General features: G+C 39.1%; 1 protein-coding gene across 1 annotated transcript in view; it reads right to left on the bottom strand.

Annotated features, from left to right (window-relative positions):
* Window positions 1-20115, bottom strand: part of LOC138761559 (zinc finger protein 850-like) — an 82190-nt gene that overhangs the window by 47586 nt on the left and 14489 nt on the right. Inside the window, exon 3 of the mRNA XM_069933875.1 lies at window positions 4574-4583. Coding sequence (XP_069789976.1) covers window positions 4574-4583 — 10 coding nt within the window. The remainder of the gene's footprint in view (window positions 1-4573; window positions 4584-20115) is intronic.

The raw sequence follows: 20115 nt of genomic DNA, 5'->3' as shown, positions 1-20115 counted from the left end.
AGCATGGAGTTTAATCTCCATCTATACATTCTTGGAGGGATGTCCTCTAACTATTGTCAATATCAGGGGTGAGTGGTCCGATAATATTCTAGCTTTATATTCTGTTTTCCTAACTCTGTCTTGCATGCGAGCTGATTACAGGAACAGGTCTATTCTTGAGTATGTTTTATGTCTATCCGAATAATATGAATATTCCTTTTCCTCCATATATCCAAAAGTTGCATTTCTTGCATCGATTTAATTATAAATTTGGTTACTTTGTTCTTTCTGTTAATTTTTTTCCCAGTTTTATCCATGTTTGAATCCAAATTAAGGTTGAAATCCCCTCCTATTAGTATGTTCCTTTGCGTGTCTGCTATCTTCAAAAAAATATCTTGCATAAATTTTTGATCTTCTTCGTTAGGTGAATATACATTGAGTAAATTCCAAAAATCCGAATATATCTGACATTTTATCCCTGCTGGATCTATTATTTCCTCTTCTATTTTAATTGGTACACTTTTACTGATTAATATAGCTACTCCTCTGGTTTTTGAATTATATAATGCTGCTGTTACATGTCCTATCCAATCTCTCTTTAATTTCTTGTGCTCCACTTCAGTTAAGTGTGTTTCTTGCACGAATGCTATGTCAATTTTTTCTTTTTTCAGTAAATTTAGCAGTTTCTTCCTTTTGATTTGGTTATGTATTCCGTTAATATTTAAAGTCATATAGTTCAACATAGCCATTTCATACTTCGTTTATCTTTCCTTTCCGTTTCCTCATCATCACCTTTCCTTCTTAACCATTTCTGCTTTCTTGTTTTGAACACTTTATAAGACAACATTTCTAAAACATCAAACATTTCCCTTATTCTCCTATCTAAAATTCCTTTAACCCCACTATCCCCTCCCCTTCCTGAGTTCCCCTTTATCCCTTGTCGGGCAACCACATCTCCCCTCTCCATTTGGATTTACGAATTCACTCGCAAGCGTCAACTGATTTCGCAGTGACCGTAACTCCTCCCCACCCAGCCCCCCAGAAAAGATTTTAATTTTCATATACAACAAAGGTCACTCTCTTAATTCCCTCCTTACTTCCTCTCTTCCCTTTCTTTCCCTTATTAATTCTTATCTATACTCTATATTTTTCTTTTAAATACACATACACACACACATATATACACATACACACATACATATAGTTCGTGGTCATTTTTGCTCTCGTTACATGTCTTCATCTCTCTGTCTGTTTTGTAGTTGTTCTGCAAATTTTCGTGCTTCCTCCGGATCCAAGAATAGTCTGATTTGCTGCCCTGGAATAACTATTTTAAGTACCGCTGGGTACTTTAGCATAAATTTGTATCCTTTTTTCCATAGGATCACTTTTGCTGTATTAAACTCCTTCCTCTTCTTCAGGAGTTCAAAACTTATATCTGGATAGAAAAAAAAATTTTGACCTTTGTATTCCAGTGGCTTTTTGTCTTCTCTTATTTTCTTCATTGCTTTCTCCAATATATTTTCTCTTGTTGTATATCTTAGGAATTTTACTAAAATGGATCTTGGTTTTTGTTGTGGTTGTGGTTTAGGGGCTAATGTTCTGTGTGCCCTTTCTATTTCCATTTCTTCCTGTAATTCTGGTCTTCCTAGAACCCTGGGGATCCAATCTTTTATAAATTCTCATATTCTTGCCTTCTTCATCTTCCTTAAGGCCCACTATCTTTATATTATTTCTTCTATTATAATTTTCCATTATATCTATCTTCTGAGCTAACAGCTCTTGTGTCTCTTTAATTTTTTTATTAGATTCTTCTAATTTCTTTTTTAAGTCATCTACTTCCATTTCTATGGCTGTTTCTCGTTCTTCCACCTTGTCCACTCTTTTTCCTATATCTGACATGACCATCTCTAATCTATTCATTTTTTCTTCTGTACTTTTTAATTCTTCTTTTTATTTCACTAAATTCTTGTGATTGCCATTCTTTTATTGATTCCATATATTCTTTAAAAAAAATCCATTGTCTTGCCCTTCCCTTCTTCTTCCATTTCTCTGTGTTCTTCCTCTTCTTCTTCCTCTGAGTTGGTCATCTGTTGTTTCTTTGATTTCCTTTTACTCCCTTCTTTCTTGCTCTCGTTATTTTCTGTGTTTTCCTCTTGTTGTCGTGCTGTGGCTGTCATTCTCAGCTGTGGAGATCGACTCCTCAGCTGGTCCCCCCTCCCATCGGTGTTTTTTTTGTCTTGCGCGGTTGCGCACTTTTGCTTGGCTCCGCGAGCCATTTTTGTAGTCCCGAACTCGGGACTTCGACTGACCCGACCTGCTTCTCTCTCCACAGCGGGCCTCCTCGGACAGGTAAGGCCTTCACCTTCTTCTTCCGATGTCTTTTCTTCTTCTCTTCTTCCTGTTGCTTTCGACTTTTCTTTCTTCGTTGCCATTTTCTTCCTACCTTTACTTTCACTTTATTTTAATTTTCATGTTTGTGCCTTTGCGTTTTCTCTGTTTTTTTAAAACTTTTCCAGAGAGGGCTGGAGTTCCCCGACCGGCCACTACTCCATCGCGTGACTCCTCCTCACTTCCCCTCTTTGAGAGAGTTCAAAGAAGCACACAATCAGATCAAGTATGAATATTTACAGCGGGCAATCATTGCAATGCAAACAGTGTTTGGGGAAAGATTCTGTGAGTTCAGAGAGGAAAAAAACACTTTGTCCTTCCTTGTCACTTCCCTAAACATCGATGCATCCCTATTGAATATGACTGCATTTACAGATGTAAGTCAACCCGATCTTGAGATCGAATTTGCTGATATAGCTGAAAAAGACTTATGGGTGTCTAAGTTCAGAAGCTTGACAGCTGATCTTGAAAATGTTGCTGGTTAGAAGGCCATTCTTGCTCAGAAGCACAAATGGAGTGAAATTGAAAACCTCCCCAAACCGGACAAACTTGTGTTCGAAACATGGAATTTAATTCCCGACACTTATATGAACAGGAAAAAATATGCATTCAGAGTGCTGTTGATCTTTGGATCGACATACTTATATGAGCAGGTTTTCTCCAGCATGAACTATATAAAAAGCAAACATCACTCGCGCCTCATGGATGACAGCATCCAATCCTGAATGAAGATCAAAGTGACGTCTTATAGTCCTGATATTGGTTCAGGAGCAGAAGTCACATTAACCAAGTGAAAGAAATCATTTCATGAGTTATTATTTTGCATATATATATTTTTATATTGGACCCTGAACTGATGTAGTTGTGTTTTATATTTAGCTTGGTGGTTGACTGCTGTAGCTACGCGACTAAGGAAATCAATGGATGACGGCAACCTTTAGAATAAAATACAAACTGACATTTTTTTGTTTGCTCTTTTTAATTAAAGCGAATATTTCTTTTGTAAAAAATTCCACAAATAAGGGATGGACTCGATGCAGGCCCGCATTGTGTATTTTATTTGAAACTTATACATGCCAGTGTCTTTTTTTTTAAAGAGTTCAAAAGAATTTGTTGTTTTGCTTTGTTACAAACAGAAATAAAATGTCAGTCGTTTTCTGTTTGTAGTTCCTTTATTTCATAAATGTAACAAATTATAGTCCTTATATACATAACATATGTGTAATGAAACTATATATGCAGTGTTTTCATCATTTTAGGGATCAAACTGGTTTTGCAGCTCCAGATGGGTTTTATTTGGTGGGAAACACTCAAATGGCTCTTTTAATGCTGAAGGTCGCTGACCCCTGAGCTAGGAGAACAGACCAATAAATGGTTGATGGAATTTAATGCAGACAATTGTGAGGGGCTGCACTTTGGAAGAGCAAATCAGAATAGGATGAACACGGTGAGCAATGAGTAGCGCGGAGGAGCAGAGAGGTCTGGGAATACACATACATTGTCCCCTGAATGTTAGATGTGGGCAGGGTTGTAGAGAAAGCTTTTGGCATCTTAGCCTTTATAAATCAAACTATTGAGTGTAGAAGTTGGGATGTTATGTTGAAGTTATTCAAGTCATTAGTGAGGCCACACTTAGAATATTGTGTGCAATTCTGGTCGCCCAGCAGCAGGAACTATATCAATAAGATTGAAAGAGTGCAGAGATTTACTAAAATGTTGCCAAGTCTTCAGGAGTTGAGTTACCAGGAAAAAATAAACAGGTTAGGACTTGGAAGGATGAAGGTTGAGGGGAGACTTGTTAGAGGTTTATATGAGGGGCACAGACAGAGTAGATGCGAGTAGGATGTTTCTATTTAGATAGTGGGAGATAAATTTGAGAGGTTATAGCTTTAGGCTGAAAGGGGAGAGGTACAAGGGGAACATTAGGGGTGGGTTGTTCACTCAGAGAGGGTAAGAGTGTGAAATGGGTTTCCTCTGATGCAGTGAATGCAGATTTAATCTTGCATTTTAAAAATAAATTGGATAAATACATGGATAGGAGGGGTCTGGAGGATTATGGAATGAGAGTAGGCCAGTGGAATGAGCTAGTTTTATTGGTTGGTGCAGAGTGGAAGGGTCAAATGGCCTGTTTTCTGTGCTGTCATGTTCTATGGTAACTAAATTAAAAATGTTATATGAAATTCTTTAACTTTGCCATAAAGCAGACAGAGTCACCACTTGGTGCAGTGCCCCTCACAGAAACCTACAGCACTTGGATTCCTAGGTGGTCTCCCTTCCAAGTACTGACCAGGCCTGTGCTTGCTTAGCTTCTACTCAATCTCAGGAGTATTCAGGCTATTAGATGCCCTTTGACAGAATCCATGGCTTCGAAGAAAAGGTCACTTCATTTAACCCTTGACTGGGTTGGTGAAATCATCATGGAAATCACAAGTTCCGTAACTTCCATGTAAGAGGGGAATTGTAAAAAAAAAGTCATTCATGTGAAGAAATGTTTCTCTTCAGTTGCTTTAACTGTACAAGAAATTCAACATCAAGTGGAAGCCTGATGAGGAAGGACTCAGCAGGGGGCTTGGGACCAGTTGTCGCCAGCAGAGCTGGGGGGTTGGCCCAAGATACAGCCTCCATCCTGAACACGTTGGAAACTTTATGCAGTCATTTTACAAGTGTGGAATCAGTGATGAGAGATGTGTCAGAGAAGGTAATAGAAATTAAAGAAGCTATGGAAGACTTAAATGAATGAAAGTTTCATTCAGAGGCCGAGCTGGACAGGCTGAAGGCAGGGGAGTAAAAGCAAAAATATGGGACACAGAAAAGAAAGGACTGATGGACAAGGTTGACCATATGGAAAAGTTTAGCAGATGTCACAATGCAAGAATCATTGGACTGAGAGAAGGAATTGAGGGAAAAGATGCCGTGAGTTTCTTTGAAACATGGACCCAAGTGCTGGGACAAATAAGTTAAAGTCCTGGTAAGACTTTTAAGTACCAGGAAAGTGATGCGATCTTGAGAGCAGAATTTGAAGATTCCAAAAATAATAACTGCCCATTAGTGGACAATGCAAAAGTAACATTTTTTCAGGACTTCAGCCCTGCCTTGGTCAAACAAAGACAGGAATTTGACGAGGTAAAGAGACAAAATCTTTAAGTATTCACTAATTTATCCAGCAACACTGAGGGTGGATGTCTCAGAAGGTACTTGATGAATTTTCAAGAATAAAGAGGTGGAAGAATTGTTAAGCAAGTTATAAAAAGATTAAAGTCACCAGCTGAAAAGACAGTTTAAAAACTGAAAGACACATCTTTTTATTTATACAAATAGTACTGAGCCATCTTGTTTTCACTGTTAAAAGAAAAAAACCATTGGTTTATATGGAGAGCTCTGAAAAGACAGAAAGGAGGTAAGAAAAGCAGCAAGGTGGGAACTCCAGGGAAGATGGCGCCAAAGGGAGGGGTTCTTCTTTGCAAGAACCCACGGGCTTTTCTCGCGGACATCCGGGTACTCTTGTCAATGTCACCATCAGAGCTTGTGCTATGTGTGGATTTCTTAAATGTATTAGAAAAGTCTTTTAATAGGGAAATGTTACAACAGTATTTAGAAAACTGGGAAGATATTACTGTTATACAATATTTGTGTGAAAACTGGTATGAATATTAACAGGATAGTAATAAAAAGGTACAAAAAGGGGTATAAAAGTAACTATTATACATACAAAAATGTAGTTTCCCCAACTGTACTCTATATACTTAAAATATATGTAAGCTCTGACGGTGAACGGATCTGATTGTGTGGAAGGGGAAGGGACTGTTTTGTTTTTGTTTTGCTTGTGTTTGTGAGAAAAAGTTTAATATATTGTATATATAAAATGTCACTGTAAAAAATGTTTTAAAAATTTTTAAAAACTCTAAGAGTTTTGAGAAGTTTGATGACTTGGCGTCTCACCCACTTCATAATTACTTTTGAACATCAATTTAAAGACAAAACAAGATGTTTTAAGACTGGACTTTAAATTTGAACTTTGAAAATGACCTATCAAAATCAGGGCTGAGCTGTAATGGTTTGGGATCTGCCACACACTCACATACACATTTGTGCAGTTAGAGGTTACGTTTAGAATTAAGTCAGATTTTATATTTTAATAGTTAGTAATAAAAATTATTGTTTGACAATACCATTGCCTTCGTGAATTTCTATGGCTGCTGGTCTATGACGTGATACAAGTCCAGTCTCTTGTTTCAGGAATGCCGGCATGCTGTGAGAAATTATACACTGGCCCAGCATTCTGCCGGCGTTGCTTAATGACGGGACTTTGTTACGGCAGTCCTGCAGGATCTCTGTGGAATAAAGGGCTTCAAAGACTCATTGAAGGACTTTTACCTTGCATATTTTTTTTTTATGTCTTGCACTGTCAGCTTGCTTCCATTTCTTTCTTTGTTTCCATTTCTCTTTTGTCCACGTATCTTTGCTTGAGTGCAGTTTTTGCATTGCTGATAAGTAGAAATTCTGCCTGGCCTGCAGGCAAAAGAATCTCTTTTTTAATATTTTATTTAATACTCCATACATGCAGTAATTACAATTATTATAATATACAAATATCACCCCAAAAGAAGAAAAAACAAATAAAAAATTAGAAATATATATAAAAGACAGAGAAAGAAAAAGAACAAAGAATCTTGGATTGCAAAGAGAGATGTCGTGCTCATTCGTTCTAACACTAACGTATAGAGGAGGATTCTGCAGGACCATAGGGGTAAAAAGGAGATCACTAGAAATTTAATCCTGTTAAATGAGTCTACGGGCACCAAATATGTAAAAACATAGAATAGTTATTTTTAAATTATATAAGTAATTTTTTCCAAAGGGATACAACTTTGAATTTCAGCATGTCACCTTGGCAATGTTAAAGATGTATCCGATTTGCAAGTGATTGCAATTCATTTTCTCGCAACTGTCAATGCTAATATAACAAATTCCAATTAATAATTTCAATTTAGGAGTTGTTGGCATTCATAGCAAGAGGATTCGAGTACAGGAGCAGAGAGGTTCTACTGCAGCTGTACAGGGCCTTGGTGAGACCACACCTGGGTATCATGTACAGTTTTGGTCTCCCTACCTGAGGAAAGACACCCTGGCCATAGAGGTTCACTCAGTTGCTGGTATGGTATACTATCCCTGGTATGGCAGGACTTGCACATGAAGAAAGGCTGAATGGACTAGGCTTAAACTCGCTGGAATTTAGAAGATTGAGGGGAATCTTATAGAGAGATATAAAATTCTTAAAGGATGAGACAGGCTAGATGCAGGAAGGTTGTTCCTGATGTTGGGGAAGACTAGAACCAGGGGGTCACAGTTTAAGGATAAGGGGAAGACTTTTAGGACTGAGATGAGAAAGGAAACTTCTCTCAGAGTGGTGAATCTGTGGAATTCTTTACCACAGGAAGTGGTTGAAGCTGGTTCCTTATCTATCTTTAAGAGGGAGTTAGATTTGGCCCTTGTAGTGAAGGGGATCAGGGGGTCTGGGGAGAAGGCAGGTACAGAGTAGATGATCAGCCATGATTAAAATGAATGGGGGTGTAGGCTTGAAGGCCCAAATGGCCGACTCCTACACCTATTTTCTATGTTTACCTTCAATATTTCCTAATAAAAACAAATCAGGATTTAGCGGAAAAACAGCTTCTGTAACCTGTGGTAGAAAATTACTTATAGACGCCTAAAAGGACCTCACATTTGGACAAGACCAGGTTGAATGTACATCCTCACCACATCTAAAACATTGATCTGATTAATCTAATTTCAATCTATTCAACTTCTGTGGTGTAATATATAATTGATGTAAAAAATTATATTGGACTAATCTATACCTTATAGTATTAATCATAGAATCTCTGCATAAATGTTCCCATCTCTACCTATGGATGGATATACAATCCTAATTTAGGAGTTGCTTCTTGTAATAACAAATATATCAAATAAATAATTTTTTTTTTAAACTTTCCCACTTCTAATAAGAAGTTCTACCTCAAAACAATTAGGCAAAAACATTGCTGACCCTAATTTATCTCTCAAATATGCCCTTAATTGAAAATGACAAAAAAAAAGAGGACATGGAATATCACATTTGTTTCTCAATTGTTGAAACGACATTAATTGTCCTCTTAACAGTCTTCCACATTAACAAACCCTTTACAATACCATGTATTTAAAAATTGATGATCTCTTGAAAAAAACCCAAAAGGCATTTTAGGTGATAAAGACCCTTCACTAATATCTTGATTCATTTTATTCTAAATATTGAGTAAATGCTTCAATAATGCTGTGTCTTTATCAGCAACCAAACAGTTTCAATTCCCACTTGTATGTAAATTTTTCTGATTTCTTTCCACCAATGTTATTCAGTTCTAATATTAACCCGCACCAGTATTGCATTTCAAATAAAGAAGCAAGGAATTGTGTGCCGCTCAACAATTATTCTTAAAATTAGGGAGCTGTAAACCTCCTAATTCATATTTCCACACCAACTTTTCTATAGAAACTCTTGCCACTTTACTGTTCCAAAGATATTTCCTTATTTGTTTAATTCTTGAAAATATTTTGAGGTATTAATATTGGTAACATCTGAAAAAGGTATTGTATCCTTGGAAATACATTCATCTTTATACAATTCCCTTCCAACTAAAGTTATGGGTAAATTTATCCAATTTTTTTAATCTTCCTTTTTTTGTAAAGATAAGTAATTCAATTTATATAAATTCTTCAGATTGTTGTTCGTCCTTTGTAGTCAAAGGAGGCCATGGCTTCAAAGTCAAATGGGAAATTGGTGGCTGTGGGTCCAGAGGTGACTGGTGAGGCCAAACCGGGTCCTGAAGGCTCATCCACATGTGGGACACAAGTGGGTGGGTGCTGTCGTGGTAGTGGATGCTGCTTGGATCTTGTGCATAGCACGCTTTTGTTGCACCTCGATGATGTGCCTGACTTCAGCTACACGGGTTCCTGTGGTGATTTTGCTGTGCCAAGCTGGACTGTCGAAGGCAAGCATCTCCCATGTGTTGATGTCGACACCCAGGCCTTTGAAGGATGCTTTGAGGCAGTCTTTGTAACCTTTCTTCTGACCTGAGTGAGTGCTCGCCCTTGCACAGTTCTCCGTAAAGTAGCTGCTTAGGCAATCGCCTGTCTGGCATTCTGACCACATGTGGGGAAGTTACGTGATGGAGTAGTGGCCAGACGGTGAACTCCAGCCCTCTCCAGAAAAGTTGAAAAAAATAAAGGAAAGCACAAAGGCACAAAAATAAAAATTAAAGTAAAGTGAATATAAAGGTGGAAAGAAGATGGCGACGAAAAAAGAAAAGTCAAAACCAACGGTAAGAAGAGAGGAAGAGAAGACAACGGAAGAAGGAGAAGGCCTTACCTGTTCGAAGAGGCCCGCGGTGGAGAGAGAATCCCGCTCCCTCAGGTCGGTAGAAAGTGGACTACAAAAATGGCTCACTGAGCCGAGTAAAAGTGCGCAACCGTGCATGTGCGAGGAGTCGCGCATGCGCGATGCGCATGCAAAAAAACACACCGACGGGAGGGGCGACCAGCTGGGGACTCGATCTCCACAGCCGGCAATGACAGCTACAGAACAGCAGCAGCAAGAGGAGAACATAGAAGACAACGAAAACAAGAAAGAAGAGAAGAAAAAGAAAACAAAGAAACAACAGATGGCCAACCCAGAGGAAGAAGAAGAGGAAGAGGAAGAGTACAGTGAAATGGAAGAAGAAGGGAAAGGCAAGACAATGGATATATTTTCTCTTATTAAAGAATACATGGATTCATTTAAAGAATGGCAAGCACAAGAATTTAGTGATTTAAGAAGAAGAATAAACAGTACAGAAGAGAAAATGAATAAATTAGATATGACCATATCAGAAATAGGAAAAAGAATGGACAAGGTGGAAGAACGAGAAGCAGCAGTAGAAATGGAAGTAGAGGACTTAAAAAAGAAATTAGAAGAATCTAATAAAAAAGTTAAAGAGACACAAGAGCTGTTAGCTCAGAAAATAGATATAATGGAAAGTTATAACAGAAGAAATAATATAAAGATAGTGGGCCTTATGGAAGATGAAGAAGGCAAGAATATGAGAGAGTTTATAAAAGATTGGATCCCCAGGATCTTAGGATGTCCAGAACTACAGCAAGAAATGGAAATAGAAAGGGCACATAGAGCATTAGCCTTTAAACTACAACCACAACAAAAGCCAAGATCCATTTTAGTAAAATTCCTAAGATATACTACAAGAGAAAAGGTACTGGAGAAAACAATGGAGAAAGTAAGAGAGGACAACAAGCCACTAGAGTACAAAGGGCAAAAAAAATTTATTTATCCAGATATAAGTTTTTAACTCCTTTTTTTTTTAATTTTTTATTTTTCACACCATAAATCACATTAGCCATGCTACACACTTCCTCTCCTTCACACATACACAGTGACCCTTTCTCACCCCCCCCCCCCACCCCTCCCATCCATTTTAGGTATACAATCCAGGCTACACCAAACCAGTCAGACAATGTTGTCATTCAACAAAAATACACCAGAAATTCTACTGAGTCCATTCTTTTCTTTCCTTCTCCTTCCATCAACTTAGGTAATGATTGTCCCCGGTAGGTTTTCGCTATTGTATTTAATGTAAGGCTCCCATATTTGTTCGAATATTTCAATATTATTTCTTAAACTATGTGTAATTTTTTCTAATGGAATACATTTATTCATTTCTATATACCATTGTTGTATTTTCAGATTATCTTCCAATTTCCAGGTTGACATAATACATTTTTTTGCTACGGCTAGGGCTATCTTAACAAATCTTTTTTGTGCATCCTCCAAATCAATTCCAAATTCTTTGTTTTTTATGTTACTTAGGAGAAAGATCTCTGGATTCTTTGGTATATTGTTTTCTGTTATTTTATTTAATATCTGATTGAGATCTTCCCAAAATTTTTCTACTTTCTCACATGTCCAGATTGCATGAATTGTTGTTCCCATTTCTTTTTTACATCGAAAACATCTATCAGATACTGTTGGGTCCCATTTATTTAACTTTTGAGGTGTAATGTATAGTCTGTGTAGCCAGTTATATTGTATCAGACGTAGCCTCGTATTTATTGTATTTCTCATCGTTCCAGAACATAATTTCTCCCATGTTTCCTTTTTTATCTTTATATTTAAATCTTGTTCCCATTTTTGTTTAGTTTTACCATTTGTTTCCTCATTCTCTTTTTCTTGCAGTTTAATATACATATTTGTTATAAATCTTTTGATTAACATTGTATCTGTAATCACATATTCAAGGTTACTTCCCTCTGGCAAACTCAAATTGCTTCCTAATTTATCTTTCAAGTAGGATCTCAGTTGGTAATATGCCAGCGCTGTATCTCCAGTTATATTGTATTTATCTCTCATTTGTTCAAAGGATAAGAATCTACTTCCTGAAAAACAATTTTCTATTCTTTTAATCCCTTTTTTTTCCCATTCTCTAAAGGAAAGGTTATCTATTGTAAAAGGGAGTAACTTATTTTGCGTCAATATTAGTTTTGGTAATTGATAATTTGTTTTATTTCTTTCTACATGAATCTTCTTCCAAATATTGAGGAGATGATGTAATACTGGAGAAGTTCTATGTTGTACCAATTTTTCATCCCATTTATATAATATGTGTTAAGGTATCTTTTCCCCTATTTTATCTAATTCTAGTCTCGTCCAGTCTGGTTTTTCCCTTGTTTGATAAAAATCTGATAGGTATCTTAACTGTGCGGCTCTATAATAATTTTTAAAGTTTGGCAATTGTAAGCCTCCTTGTTTATACCATTCTGTTAATTTATCCAGTGCTATCCTCGGTTTCCCCCCTCTCCATAAAAATTTCCTTATTATTTTCTTTAACTCTTTGAAGAATTTTTCTGTCAGTTGTATTGGCAATGCCTGAAATAAGTATAATATCCTTGGAAAAATGTTCATTTTAATACAGTTTATCCTTCCTATTAGTGTTAGTGGTAGATCTTTCCAATGCTCTAAATCGTCCTGTAATTTTTTCATTAGTGGATAATAATTGAGTTTGTATAATTGGCCGAGATTTTTGTTTATTTGTACACCTAGGTATCTTATTGCCTGCATTTGCCATCTAAATGGAGATTCCTTCTTAAATTTTGAGAAATCTGCATTATTCATAGGCATTGCTTCACTTTTATTTACGTTTATCTTGTAACCCGACACTTCTCCATATTCCTTCAATTTCTTATATAATTCTTTTATTGTTAGTTCTGGTTCTGTTAAGTACACTAACATCATCCGCAAATAGACTGATTTTATATTCCTTGTCTTTTATTTTTATTCCTTTTATATTATTATCTATTCTTATCAATTCTGCTAGTGGTTCTATAGCTAACGCAAACAATAAAGGTGATAGTGGGCATCCCTGCCGCGTTGACCTGCTTAAGTTAAATTGTTTTGATACATGTCCATTTACTGTCACTTTCGCTAACGGTCCCTTATATAATGCTTTAATCCAATTAATATACTTCTCCGAAAAACTGAATTTTTGCAATACTTTGAACAAATAATTCCATTCTACTCTGTCGAAGGCCTTTTCTGCGTCTAAAGCAATTGCTACTGCAGGTGCTTTATTTCCTTCTACTGCATGAATTAAGTTAATAAATTTACAAATATTGTCTGTTGTGCGTCTTTTTTTGATAAATCCAGTTTGGTCTAAATTTACCATTTTCGGTACCTGCTCTGCTAATCTGTTTGCTAATAGTTTAGCTATTATCTTATAATCTGTGTTTAGTAAAGATATTGGTCTATATGACGCTGGTGAGAGTGGATCTTTCCCTTGTTTTAGTATTACTGTAATTATTGCTGTTTTACATGAATCTGGTAAGCTTTGTGTTTCATCAATCTGGTTGATTACATCCAGGAGGGGCGGAATTAATAAGTCTTTAAATGTTTTGTAGAATTCTATTGGGAGTCCATCCTCTCCTGGTGTCTTATTATTTGGTAATTTTTTTTATTATCTCTTGTATTTCTACTGTTCCAAATGGTTCTGTTAATTTATTTTGTTCCTCTATTTGTAGTTTTGGTAGTTCAATTTTAGTCAAAAATTCATCTATTTTCCCTTCTTTCCCTTCGTTTTCAGTTCGGTATAGTTGTTCATAGAATTCTCTAAAGTTTTCCTTAATTTCTTTTGGATTATATGTAATTTGTTTGTCTTTTTTCCTTGATGCCAATACCATTTTCTTAGCTTGTTCTGTCTTAAGCTGCCATTTTGTGCGTTTTTTCACCCAGTTCATAATATTTCTGTTTTGTCTTCATTATATTCTTCTCTACCTTATATGTTTGTAATGTTTCATATTTTATTTTTTTATCCGCCAATTCTCTTCTTTTAGTTGTATCTTCCTTCATTGCTAATTTTTTTTCTATATTTACTATTTCCCTTTCCAACTGCTCTGTTTCCTGATTATAGTCCTTCTTCATCTTGGTTACATAACTTATTATTTGCCCTCTAATTAATGCTTTCATTGCATCCCATAGTATAAACTTATCTTCCACTGATTCCGTATTTATTTCAAAATACATTTTTAATTGTTTTTCAATAAATTCTCTAAAATCCTGCCTTTTAAGTAGCATGGGGTTTAATCTCCATCTATACATTCTTGGAGGGATGTCCTCTAGCTTTACTGTCAATATTAAGGGTGAATGGTCCGATAGTATTCTAGCTTTATATTCTGTTTTTCTTACTCTATCTTGCATACTAGCTGATAACAAAAATAGGTCTATTCTTGAGTATGTTTTATGTCTAGCCGAGTAATATGAATATTCCTTTTCTTTTGGGTTTTGTTTCCTCCATATATCCAAAAGTTGCATTTCTTGCATTGATTTAATTATAAATTTGGTTACTTTGTTCTTTCTGTTAATTTTTTTCCCAGTTTTATCCATATTTGAATCCAAATTCAGGTTGAAATCCCCTCCTATTAGTATGTTCCCTTGCGTATTAGCTACCTTCAAAAAGATATCTTGCATAAACTTTTGATCTTCTTCGTTAGGTGAATATACATTAAGTAGATTCCAAAACTCCGAATATATCTGACATTTTATCATTACATAACTCCCTGCTGGATCTATTATTTCCTCTTCTATTTTAAATGGCACATTTTTACTAATTAATATAGCCACTCCTCTTGCTTTTGAATTATACGATGCTGCTGTTACATGTCCTACCCAATCTCTCTTTAATTTCTTGTGCTCCAATTCAGTTAAGTGTGTTGCTTGGACAAATGCTATATCAATTTTTTCTTTTTTCAGTAAATTTAGCAGTTTCTTCCTTTTAATTTGGTTATGTATTCCATTAATATTTAAAGTCATATAGTTTAACGTAGCCATTTTATAATTTGTTTATCTTCCCTTTCCGTTTTTCCATCATTACCTTTCCTCCTTTTCCATTTCTGTTTTCTTATTTTAAACCCTTTATAAGACAACATTCCTAAAACATCAAACATTTTCCTTATTCTCCTATTTATAACTTCTTTAGCCCCAATCTCCCCTTCCCCTCCTGAGTTTTCCTTTATCCCTTGTCGGACAACCACATCTCCCCTCTCCATTTGGGTTTGCGAATTCGCTCGCAAGCGTCAACTGATTTTGCAGTGACCGCTATTCCCCCCCACCCAGCCCCCCCCAGAAAAGATTTCACTTTTCATATGTAACAAAGGTCACTCTTTTAATTCCCTCCTTATTCTCTCTATTCCATTACCTTCTCTTATTAATTCTTGTCTATACTATCTATATTTTCCTCTAAGTACCGATACATTTACGTCTGCATATTATTCGTATACACTCTTTGTAATGGAGGATTAAAACCATGTACCCAGATGCTTTTTGCTTATGTGGAACTGACGACACTGGGTCCACACGCAGGTCACCTTACTTTCAGAACTAGCAGATGTAATTAAACTCAGCCATGGGGACTTATCTGAAGATACACTTTGAAATGGAATTCCACTGTGAGGCCCAGGGAAAGCAGTTGTCAAATGCAACACTCTGAAATTGACGAATTGGTCACAACCTGTCTTGCTCGAGAAGTTTTAATAAGTCTTTGTATCTACGAGATAAACCAGGAAATTATAACATCCTGGTTCCATAATAATTAATCTTCTAAATTGTAGAATGTAATGTTCAGTTTTGATTTTGACTGACAAATATTAGAAGGAGTAGGCACATGATTAATTGTTTTTGGGGTATATAAGCCTGTGGTCCTGCTGCTGAAGTTTAGACTCTCCGAGGGGTGGGAACACCCCTTGTCAAGAAGGAAGAACAGCCAGAGTCCGAGCAACGTCCCGGTCGGGGGAGGTGGAGAAGCTGCTACCAGCGCCCTGACAACCTACTACAAGTGTGCAGTCGTTGCCTCGCTTCGGCAGTTGGGACCAGTCCAAGCGTTGATAAGTATAATTGGGAAGGGCTTGCATATTGTAGTGTGAAATCAGCTTTTGAATTAGTAATAAACATTTGTATAAACTGAACTGCTCTCGGTGTGTGTGTCTATTTTCTTTCGGTAGCTCAAACACTGTGACCAATCTAAAATGAACAAAATGAGAGGTATAAGTTTACCCAAGACAATTGGCGCTGCGAGCAGGATTGGTCTCAAGATGTTTCGCCGAAAGAAAGAGGTGAGCCCTGAGCAGTTCTTGATTCCTGGATGGACTTCCAAAGACGATGGGTTTGGCATGTTGGCCAATACCCTGTCTTTGTTGGGACCACCCATTAGTTGGGATGAGAAGTTAGACTCATCAAGTGCACCTCTGGGAGAGCGGGTTGCCACTCTCCTTCGAGAAAGTAAATTTCCTGATAAAAAGAGAATGCTGGCGAATGGTTTTTGGTTGCTGGCCACAGCATTACACCACTCCGTTCAGCGTGAAGCAGAATTAATTCAAAGAGAACTAGAATCTCAGTGCAAAAGAAAGCAATTAGAGGAGGAGTTAGAAGTCCTGCGACAATGCTGTTCCATGATGAGCGAGATTGTTCGCACCAGTCAGGACAGAGCCAAAGAATGGGAAGATAAGCATGTCCAAATGATTTGCCGTAATATTAAACTCCGGCAGCAGCTCTGTGCAGATAAGGAAAGGCATGGAGTAGAACCCGATCCATATCGTATTCATGCCATGATAAGGAATGGTGACGATCCTGATGTAATTGAGGATTGGGATGGGAATATCTGGAATGACAATGGTAATAATGCAGATACTCCTCAGCATGTGTCTAACATACTACCCTCTCCATCTGCTGTTCACGCCCGCCCTATAAGGCAGCAGATTTCCCAAACAGACAGAAGGGGGGATGATGTAAGGGTAGAGATGGAAAAAAAAAGGTACAAGGACTGCCTAAAGAAATCTCTTGGTGCCTGCCACATTGACCACCGCCAGTGGGCTGATAACGCCTCAAACCGTGCATCTTGGCGCCTCACAGTTTGGCGGGCAGCAACCTCCTTTGAAGAAGACCGCAGAGCCCACCTCACTGACAAAAGGCAAAGGAGGAAAAACCCAACACCCAACCCCAACCAACCAATTTTCCCCTGCAACCGCTGCAATCGTGTCTGCCTGTCCCGCATCGGACTTGTCAGCCACAAACGAGCCTGCAGCTGACGTGGACTTTTTACCCCCTCCATAAATCTTCGTCCGCGAAGCCAAGCCAAAGAAGAAGAAGAGATGGAAGGGATAGATACCCCGGTTTCCCATGTGGACCCAGGGGAAAATACCCAAACCCCTGCTTATGCTCTATGGCCTACTCCCTCTGTTGGATGGCCTCCACCTCCTCCCCTAGACTGGGTGGAGGACCCTGTGAGCCAAAGTGGGAACAGGGGTCGGAAGGAGTCAATGATCCGTGATTTCTCTGTAAAAGAGCTGGCTGCCATTGGAGATCGATTTAGGCAAAAAGCAGGGGAACATCATCCCCAGCTGCTGAGTCCTCCTGGCCCAGCTGTGCTTTCTGCTCCCACTGCTGCTTCTATCGAGCTGGCTTCTCCTGCTCCAGTTACTCATGATGAGGTAAAACAATGGGTTAAACAGGCTCTTAAAGATAACAATAGCATGTGGTCCTGGAAGCCCCCGAACCCTTCTGAAGCCTGAAGGTGTGGGCAGGATTCCCGTGTCTACTCCATCGAGACACGGCGCACACACGGGGATCCGCGGCCCTACATACCGTTAACAATCCACTGGGGTGGGGGTAATGATCGCCAATACTTGGCTTTGATCGACACCGGTGCAGAGCACTCGGTGATTCCTGGTAATCCCGACCTCTGGACTGGACCAGCCTTTCGAATAGAGGGGTTGGGAGGAGCGGTCACCCTGGCAAAGGAAATAAAAGTCTGTGCCATGGTGGGTGATAGCCCTTCCCCTGTCTGGTTACATGCCCTGGTGGCTGCTACTGACGAGTGTATCCTGGGTATTAATATGTTGGCCGGTATGGCCCTTAATACTAGCCAAGGGGGATTTGAATTTGGAATTTGAACTATTACAAAAAAACTAGTAGTGGGTCAAGTTAAGTGGGATCCTGTGATGGTGCCAGCCCCCATGAAACCAGTGTGCATTCCACAATATCATCTCCCTGGGGGGCAGGAAGAGATTACTGCCACCATCGATGCTCTGCAAGAAGAAGGGGTAGTGAGGCCCGCAACGTCGCCCTTTAATAGCCCTGTTTGGCCGGTCCAGAAGCCGGACGGCTCCTGGAGAATGACAGTTGATTATCGTTTTTTGAACAAACATGCCCCACCACTTGCTTCAGCAGTTCCGGACATTGTTACCCTTATTGAAAACATTGCTACTGGGAACACAGGAACATGGTATGCTGTCATTGATCTCGCTAACGCCTTCTTCAGTATTCTTATAGCTGAGGACTCACAGGATCAGTTCGCCTTTACCTGGAAGGGGCGCCAGTATACCTTCACCCACCTTCCAGTATCACTTTCCCTCTCAATTCACCATTATATTGATGATGTGGCCTCCTGGAGCCTCTGGCAGAAACAAGAGGGCCGCCGAGTCCCACTGGGATTCTGGTCACGTACCATGCCTGAGGCTGCCACTCATTATTCTGCTTTTGAACAACAGTTACTAGCTTGTTACTGGGCCCTGCTAGAGACTGAAAGAATGACAGGTGATGCAGATGTTCAATTACGACCTGCACTTCCTATAATGAATTGGGTCCTGGCTAATAATGCTAATCTAAAGATCGGGCGGGCTCAGCAGTCTTCTATTGTTAAATGGAAGTGGTATATTCAGAGTCGTGCGACCAGAGGGCCTGAAGGGGTGGGCCACGTACACGAACAGGTGGCTTAGCATCCCAGGTCAGGAACTCACTTATCGGAGGAGGGGGATGGTGGCTCCAGTCAGTATGCTGAGTTGAAGGCAGTCACTTTACCACTAGATCCCCATGATCACCCTCTTTGCCTGTTTATTGATTCCTGGGCTTTGGCTAATGGACTTGTGGTATGGATGCCTGATTTGCAAAAGAACAACTGGATGATAAATGACCGCCCAGTATGGGGCAAAGAGTTGTGGCAGCTGTTGTGGGATGCTTCCCACCATCGTGAGATAACCGTTTATCACGTTGATGCCCATACCAATATGGCGACTAACATGGCTCAACATAATGCAGTAGCAGATCAGCTTGCCACTATCAGCTGTGCTGATACCGTCCCCCTGGCTCGATGGGCACATGAACAGAGTGGTCATTTGGGGGAGAAGGGATCAGCTATGTGGTCCCGTACACATGCTTTATCCGTCCATCAGGATGATGTCCGCATGGTCATACGTACATGCCCAGAAAGTCAGCTTGTGAAGTTCCATACCGTTCCACCTGGTCCGCATGGCCGAATAAAACGGGGTGCTCACTCAGCTGCGGTCTGGCAAATTGATTACATAGGCCCCATGCTAGACTGTATGGGTAAATATTACGTCCTAGTAATGGTTGACACCTTTTCGGGCCTGGTTTTTACTTTTCCCACCAAGACGGCTGACCAAGCTAGCACTATCCAAGGACTAAACCATTTGATTTATCGTTATGATGTTCCAAAGGAGATTCACTCTGATAATGGCTCGCACTTCTCCGGGAAAGCAATCTGTGATTGGGCAAATGACAACGGTATTTTATGGGTCCACCATATTCCTTATTACCCGCAGGCTGCCGGGTTAGTTGAACAAATGAACGGCTTACTGAAGGAACAAATTCATTTGTTAACATCACTGGGGACCCAGAAGGGATGGTGCCATGTGCTGCAGCAGGCAGTCGACAATTTGAATCATCGCCCTTTAAAAGGAGGTACACCTTTCCACCGACTTCTTCACGCTCCTGAATTACAGCCTATTCCAGAGGAATAACAGTCATTGCCCCCCATCCCCGAACTAGAGAATGTTGGACAAAAGGTATGGGTGGCACCACCAGGTAGTGGCCCTCCTGTAAAAGGGGAAATAGTGACACCTGCCCAGGGTAACACTCGGTGGGTAGCTATTGAGGGACAGGATGATTTAGTCTGTTTAAACACTGAACGCTTATGGTATCGTGAGTGACATGTGTCAGGCTTCTTTGTTCCAGGTTCTCCATTTTACACTCCTGGTGATCTGGCTTAACAGCTGCTTTGATGCCAGCAATTGGATTTGTAATGTCGAGGACGTTCCAAGGGAGTTCCCCGTGGGAAACACGGTCTGATGCATTACACCAAGGAAGTCCTCGGTCACCAGCCT

The sequence above is a fragment of the Narcine bancroftii genome, chromosome 4 (genome assembly GCF_036971445.1).
Source record: "Narcine bancroftii isolate sNarBan1 chromosome 4, sNarBan1.hap1, whole genome shotgun sequence".
In the NCBI taxonomy this organism is placed as follows: domain Eukaryota; kingdom Metazoa; phylum Chordata; class Chondrichthyes; order Torpediniformes; family Narcinidae; genus Narcine; species Narcine bancroftii.
The sequence above is the reverse complement of the archived record's forward strand: the minus strand, read 5'-3'. Positions and strand labels throughout refer to the sequence as shown.